This window comes from Oncorhynchus kisutch, unplaced genomic scaffold (assembly GCF_002021735.2).
Source record: "Oncorhynchus kisutch isolate 150728-3 unplaced genomic scaffold, Okis_V2 scaffold1031, whole genome shotgun sequence".
Lineage (NCBI taxonomy): Eukaryota > Metazoa > Chordata > Actinopteri > Salmoniformes > Salmonidae > Oncorhynchus > Oncorhynchus kisutch.
The window spans coordinates 90,001-97,828 of record NW_022262976.1 but is presented as its reverse complement, the minus strand read 5'-3'; the positions used below and the strand labels follow the sequence as shown (position 1 = coordinate 97,828).

The 7,828-nt window shown below is 48.0% G+C and overlaps 1 protein-coding gene and 1 pseudogene across 1 annotated transcript in view; both read right to left on the bottom strand.

The window, feature by feature from the left end:
- Positions 1 to 825: 825 nt before the first annotated feature.
- LOC109884368 (urotensin-2 receptor-like) lies at positions 826 to 2,214 on the bottom strand (annotated as a pseudogene).
- A 3,593-nt stretch (positions 2,215 to 5,807) lies between these two features.
- Positions 5,808 to 7,828, bottom strand: part of LOC116364211 (arf-GAP with dual PH domain-containing protein 1-like) — a 41,384-nt gene continuing 39,363 nt past the window's right edge. The window contains exons 10-11 of the mRNA XM_031817453.1: positions 6,245 to 6,476; positions 5,808 to 5,944 (exon numbers count right to left, since the gene is read on the bottom strand). Of these exons, the coding sequence (XP_031673313.1) occupies positions 5,916 to 5,944; positions 6,245 to 6,476 (261 nt within the window). The 3' untranslated portion in view covers positions 5,808 to 5,915. The remainder of the gene's footprint in view (positions 5,945 to 6,244; positions 6,477 to 7,828) is intronic.

Sequence of the window (7,828 nt, the reverse complement as noted above, 5' to 3'; positions counted from 1 at the left end):
ACTGTCAAACATGGTGGTGACAGCATCATTGGTTTGGGCCTGCTTTTCTTCAGCAGGGACAGGGAAGATGGTTCAAATTAATGGGAAGATGGATGAGCCAAATACAGGACCATTCTGGAAGAAAACCTGATGGAGTCTGCAAAAGACCTGAGACTGGGACGGAGATTGTATTCCAACAAGACAATGATCCAAAAACATAAGGCAAAATCTAGAATGGAATGGTTCAAAAATAAACATATACAGGTGTAGAATGGCCAAGTCAAAGTCCAGACCTGAATCCAATCGAGAATCTGTGGAAAGAACTGAAAACTGCTGTTCACAAATGCTCTCCATCCAACCTCACTGAGCTCGAGCTGTTTTGCAGGGAGGAATGGGAAAAAATGTCAGTCTCTCGATGCAAACGATAGAGACATACCCCAACGACTTACAGCGTAATCGCAGCAAAAGGTGGCGCTACAAAGTATTAAACTTAAGGGGGCTGAATAAATTTGCACGCCCAATTTTCAGTTTTTGATTTTGCTTAAAAAGTGTTAAATATCCGATACATGTCGTTCCACTTCCATGATTGGTGTCCCAGCTGGTTGAATTGATTCTTCACAAAAAAAATACAGTTTTATATCTTATTATGGTTGAAGCCTGAAATGTGGCAAAAGGTCGCAAAGTTCAAGGGGCCGAAATACTTTCGCAGGCACTGTATATACCAATAATATTCAGATGATGTAAAAATACAAAAAAAACTACTGAGTTTAGAGAGTTAAGCATGTTGTTAGGTCAAGTTTATGCTGCACTAACTACTCAACTAACGATTAGTTTGTTTGGAGGCTGCTCTTGCCCCAACAGCTATAAAGAAATGTCCTCATGTTTTCAACAAATCCAAGGTACTCCTCAGAGTGAAAAGATAAAAATGCTGTATCAGAAATGCTTTGGTAATAGTGCTCTTGTCAGAATAACTCCCCCTCTTTTATAGTTCCTGCATGGATGACCTATCATCCCCAGGATAAAAAGGATTTAAGTCAAGTATAATAGTTCCTACTTGTGTCACGTCAAAATACTTCCCCCCTCTTCTCCTATAGATCCTGTAGGGGTTCTTCAGGAGCTGACCCCAGGTCACCTCTACTCTGATTACAGATCCTGTAGGGGTGCTCCGGCTGCCGGGGTCTCCCCTACTTGACCCTGTGCTCTGACCCTTCTGAGCCAGATAGTCCCTTATAGTTCCGGGTCAGGAGGGTGTGTACAACAGAGGTTAATGCAGCTATTCCCATAGGTCAGGACACGTTACAAAAGAAATGCATGTAACTGTGAGTGCAGGAGACAGAGCCCTGAGGGACAGCGGGGAAAATAACTGTGCCAACTGCCACCCCCAGAAAGGCAGGAAACACACCCAGTACGCTACAATGATACAAAAAATCATTGTTACTACCTTTTGTTTTAAGCCTCGTCTTCTCGCTGAACGGCTGCTTCGTCCCAAGCTAGCCTGAGCGGTCCAATAGTGACGTGCCTAGGCCAGCGTAGAGACCAACAATGACTAAACCGGGTACGAGGACGCTGGTTAGAAACAGGACGGTGAGGTAGGCCTTGAAGGCCTCGTGGGTCCACGTCGGGGTAACAGATCCGCTTGACGTTTCCCGGCCGCGTTCGACTTCCCTTCCCTCAGCCGTATCATAATCATCATGGGTAGTGTCAGGACAAACGCCGCGAACCAGATGACGGCCCGCCACTACCTTCCGTCCCCGCGTGCTGGATCGCCGGGCGTTCAAACGGCTTCGCCACGGCCGGTAGCGCTCCAACGACATGGCGACCAGGACGAAGACACTGGCGTGCATGGTGAGGAGATCGAGACTCAGGAGGACCCGGCAACCGGCCTCGCCGAACAACCAATCGTGAGCAAAGTAGGTGCAGGATGACGAATGGGATCGTAGAGAGGTAGAGGAGGTCGGCGAGGGCAAGGTTGAGTATATAGACGTACATAGAGCCGGATCGGCGGAGAGTCGCGGAACGCATGATGAAGAGGGTGTAGATGTTACCCGCCACCCCCATGGCGAGCATGATTAGGAGGGTAGTGCCGAGGAGAGAGGTCACCCACAAACCCCCACCCCCGGAGCTACCCCCTCCAGAGACACCGCCCGAGCCCCCAGAACCATGCTGGGGGGAGATGGAGGTCACGATGGGTGTCTGGCTCTGGTTCATCGTTGGGGAAAGGTTTGAGTTCATAAATTGTAGGCCAGCACGTCCCCTACAATGAAGTGATCACTTTACTGGGATAACTGTTATTACTATTAGTATTCAGAAAGATTTTAAGAGTTGCTTATGGATTCCAAACAGATTTGAAAGAGTTGCTTATGGATTCCAAACAGATTTGAAAGAGTTTGCTTATGGATTCCAAACAGATTTGAAAGAGTTGCTATGGATTCCAAACAGATTTTAAAGAGTTGCTTATGGGATCCAAACAGATTTGAAAGAGTTGCTTATGGATTCCAAACAGATTTTAAAGAGTTGCTTATGGATTCCAAACAGATTTTAAAGAGTTGCTTATGGATTCCAAAACGATTTGAAAGAGTTGCTTATGGATTCCAAACAGATTTAAAGAGTTGCTTATGGATTCCAAACAGATTTTAAAGAGTTGCTGATGGATTCCAAAACAGATTTTAAAGAGTTGCTTATGGATTCCAAGCGGATTTTAAAGAGTTGCTTATGGATTCCAAACAGATTGAAAGAGTTGCTTATGGATTCCAAACAGATTTGAAAGAGTTGCTTATGGATTCCAAACAGATTTGAAAGAGTTGCTTATGGATTCCAAACAGATTTTAAAGTGCTCATGTTGGAGTGAATAGAGAATCATTAAGAATGTGAGGCGACTTTCAGCACTGCATAAGATCCAGTGAAAACAGACAGAACCAGACAAAAACAACAACTGTTCTGCATTGAAACTGTGTATGTGACAAGTAACATTTGACTTGAAAACACATAATCGTCTTTGGCCTTCTGACTCTTTATCTAAATTGAATCTAAATCCAATAGGAAAACAGGCCGTGTGTAGTGATGCTTCAACAGTGGCTTCAGTTCCACTACGACTGTTAACCTGCAGCTTTAAGGTGAACCAGGACATGGCTGACAAGTCACACCTCATCGAGTGTCTCTTATCTCCCGATGTTTCCACGTCCCCGCTCCAGCTCCTCCAAGCTCCCATGATCCTTTCCTTCCCGCGGGTACCGGACGAAGCCCAGGCGATACAGAAGAACAGACAGACGCTTCAGTTTCTAGTGGACTTGAACCGCACCGGTGACTTGGGAGTAGCTTGATGTCCTGAGTTGACAGTGTGTTGTCGTTGGTCAGTTTGTGGTGATTCAGAAGCTCTCAGAATGTATCCAGAGGTTGGGTTGTCTTGTGTTCTCAGCTGGCACGGTGGATGGTCATTGTTGGTACCTCTCAAAAGGTCAATGTTGGGGGTGTTCCAATAGAGTAACTGGGGCCCCTTCTAGTGTTTAATTCCAGAGCTTTTCATAGGCGTTTTGTTGTGTCCGTCTTCTTCTTTCCTTCAACTGCTGTCCTCTATTCTCTTTCCTTCTCTCTGTCCTCTGACCCCTTTCCTTCTTCCTCTTTGTCCCCTTTACCTCTCTCTTGCTCTGTTTCTCTCTCTCTCTCTCCTCCCTCCCCGTCCCCCTCACTCTCTCTCCCCGTCCCCCTCACTCTCTCTCTCTCCCCGTCTCTCTCTCTCTCTCTGTCATATAGGTGTAACCCAGGATGACTCTATGGATTTACGAGTCCTGCTCTCTTTAAACACCTGGGTGCAGTTTTAAACACCCCTGGTTCGCTGGCGCTAAAACACACACACACACACACACACACACACACACACACACACACACACACACACACACACACACACACACACACACACACACAGAATGCAATTGACACACAAACAAACGCAGGTACGCACACATGCATGCACAAGGATGCATACTATCTAGCATACATAAATACACACACACACACACACACATTGCCATATCATTCAACCTCTATATCTCACACATGAACTCTTTAGAAGTAATTTTCAAATCATTTACATATTTAAGACAAGAGGAGACCAATGTATGGATTTATAAAAAATAGTTTGTAGTACCTCAAACATGAACATTTACAACCAATCTTCTTCTATATTGGAAAACACCCTTGATAACACGAATAAAAGCACGACATGGGAGGAATGACAAGTATGTATCAATCAATGATACATTCTTTGCATGTCTCCTCAGTCTAAATATGTTGTCTAATACCTTCTAATACCTTCGGTCATTCAGGATATGTAGAAAGAGAGATCTGGCATATTCTTCAAACACCACAAAATGGCACTATAAAAAACCCCACTAACTGTTTATACACAACCATAAGGGTTGAACATTATCCATAGTTATATTCAAATGTATATCTTTACATATCTCCTAACCAAACTCACCCATCAAAAATGTCAATTTCTAAGATATTAATAGGGAACTTTAAAAGTAAACATTTAAATGACATTGATCTGAGAGATTAAAGTAATGACATAGTGTAAGGCACAGTGGTTGACCATGATGACAGGTCCTGCTGCAGTCTAGTGTGTTTGTACATCTGTCTTTCTTAGGCAAGGACAGCCTAACCTAACTAACGTCTTGGTGATCTCCAGGATGGGCAGAGGGAAGGAGTAGGAGAGGAGGAACAGAAGACGGGTAGAGGAGAGGAGGAGGAGAGGAGGAACAGAAGACGGGCAGAGGAGAGGAGGAGAGAGGAGGAACAGAAGACGGCAGAGGAGAGGAGGAGAGAGGAGGAACAGAAGACAGGTAGAGGAGAGGAGGAGAGAGGAGGAACAGAAGACAGGTAGAGGAGAGGAGGAGAGAGGAGGAACAGAAGACAGGTAGAGGAGAGGAGGAGAGAGGAGGAACAGAAGACAGGTAGAGGAGAGGAGGAGAGAGGAGGAACAGAAGACAGGTAGAGGAGAGGAGGAGAGAGGAGGAACAGAAGACGGGTAGAGGAGAGGAGGAGAGAGGAGGAACAGAAGACAGGTAGAGGAGAGGAGGAGAGAGGAGGAACAGAAGACGGGTAGAGGAGAGGAGGAAAGAGGAGGAACAGAAGATGGGTAGAGGAGAGGAGAGAGAGGAGGAACAGGAGACGGGTAGAGGAGAGGAGGAGAGAGGAGGAACAGGAGACGGGTATGTGAGAGGAGGAGAGAGGAGGAACAGAAGACAGGTAGAGGAGAGGAGGAGGAGAATACAGGTAGAGGAGAGGAGGAGAGAGGAGGAACAGAAGACGGGTAGAGGAGAGGAGAAGAGAGGAGGAACAGAACACAGGTAGAGGAGAGGAGGAGAGAGGAGGAACAGAAGACGGGTAGAGGAGAGGAGGAGAGAGGAGGAACAGAAGACGGGTAGAGGAGAGGAGGAGAGAGGAGGAACAGAAGATGGGTAGAGGAGAGGAGGAGAGAGGAGGAACAGAAGACGGGTAGAGGAGAGGAGGAGAGAGGAGGAACAGAAGATGGGTAGAGGAGAGGAGGAGAGAGGAGGAACAGAAGATGGGTAGAGGAGAGGAGGAGAGAGGAGGAACAGAAGACGGGTAGAGGAGAGGAGGAGGAGAGGAGGAACAGAAGACAGTTAGAGGAGAGGAGGAACAGTAGATGGGTAGAGGAGAGGAGGAGAGAGGAGGAACAGAAGACGGGTAGAGGAGAGGAGGAGGAGAGGAGGAACAGAAGACAGTTAGAGGAGAGGAGGAACAGTAGATGGGTAGAGGAGAGGAGGAGAGGAGGAACAGAAGACGGGTAGAGGAGAGGAGGAACAGAAGACCGGTAGAGGAGAGGAGGAACAGAAGACGGGTAGAGGAGAGGAGGAGAGGAGGAACAGAAGACGGGTAAAGGAGAGGAGGATGGGAGAAGGAAGGGTCCATCAATGCTTGTGTCTGAACATTGCCTCCACTGCAAAACACAAACATGAGGTCAGACGTTAATAAACACTTTATAACCAAACAATAACAGCAATATATGTTTCTAAACCCTTTATAAATAGTAAAACATGGTCGTCTCTTACTGGAGTCCTCCTGAGGGGACATCGTTATGCTTATAAACACACATACATGTTAATAAATATAAACCCTTAATAATAAGAGGTTGTAATCTCTTACTGGAGTCCTCCTGAGGGGACATTGTTATGCTTATAAACACACATACATGTTAATAAATATAAACCCTTAATAATAAGAGGTTGTAATCTCTTACTGGAGTACTCCTGAGGGGACATCTGGATGCTGATGACATCATTGAAGTGTTTCAGCCAATCCTGTTGCTCAACTTCCGTCTCGCAGGTAAACAGGAAGCTGCGCTCGGGTGTTACTATGGTGATGCCGTGTTGCCAGGCGCCATTGCAGTGGGTTCCGGCTGGAAGGCCGGGGCTAGCTCTGTAACCATGGTCCTGGTGCCCTAGGAATGCCTCACCCTTGGCAAAGGCATCCTGGCAAGGTAGGGGAGGTAGAGGGGTGAGTTGAGAGTGAGGTAGGTGAGGGAGGGTGAGGTAGAGGAGGTGAGGTGAGAGTGAGGTAGAGGGGGTGAGGTGAGAGTGAGGTAGGTGAGGGAGGGGGAGGTAGAGGAGGTGAGGTGAGAGTGAGGTAGAGGGGGTGAGGTGAGAGGGAGGTAGAGGGGGTGAGGTGAGAGTGAGGTAGGTGAGGGAGGGTGAGGTAGAGGAGGTGAGGTGAGAGTGAGGTAGAGGGGGTGAGGTGAGAGTGAGGTAGAGGGGGTGAGGTGAGAGTGAGGTAGACGGGGTGAGGTGAGAGTGAGGTAGGGGAGGGGAGGGAGGGTGAGGTAGAGGGGGTGAGGTGAGAGTGAGGTAGGGGAGGGGAGGGTGAGGTAGAGGGGGTGAGGTGAGAGCGAGGTAGGGGAGGGGAGGGAGGGTGAGGTAGAGGGGGTGAGGTGAGAGTGAGAGTGAGGTAGGGGAGGGAGGGTGAGGTAGAGGGGGTGAGGTGAGAGTGAGGTAGGGGAGGGAGGGTGAGGTAGACATGGTGAGGCAGAGGGGGTGCAGATGAGGTAGAGGGGGTGTGGTGAGAGGGGTGAGGTTAGAGAACAGGCACCAACTATGCCATAACTATTTACAGTCTACACACAACTTAACCTGTCACGTCACGTTCTGTACAGTACATCCATACTGTTACATTGTAGCGTTGCCTTATTCTCACACTCTACTTCTTAAAACTGCCATTCACTTCCTTCATGTAAAACCTTTACAGCATTTATCCTCTAACACTGCTGATGTATTTATATTCTACTGGTCAAAGCCTGTCTCTGGCTGGCTGCATTGGCTGGCTACACAACTTGTGTGTTCAATCTCTTTATTTCCATAGGGGCTCCACACCTCACTAAAGCCTGTGTATGGTTCTCTGTAACAGTGTGAAACCTTGAAGAAGGCAGCTGTCCTAACGTTGCTGTATTCAACGTATTGCATCTAAGCCTGTAGTGTGAGGCTCCCCTCTGAGCCTGTAGTGTGAGGCTCCCCTCTGAGCCTGTAGTGTGAGGCTCCCCTCTGAGCCTGTAGTGTGAGGCTCCCCTCTGAGCCTGTAGTGTGAGGCTCCCCTCTGAGCCTGTAGTGTGAGGCTCCCCTCTGAGCCTGTAGTGTGAGGCTCCCCTCTGAGCCTGTAGTGTGAGGCTCCCCTCTGAGCCTGTAGTGTGAGGCTCCCCTCTGAGCCTGTAGTGTGAGCCTCCCCTCTGAGCCTGTAGTGTGAGCCTCCCCTCTGAGCCTGTAGTGTGAGGCTCCCCTCTGAGCCTGTAGTGTGAGGCTCCCCTCTGAGCCTGTAGTGTGAGGCTCCCCTCTGA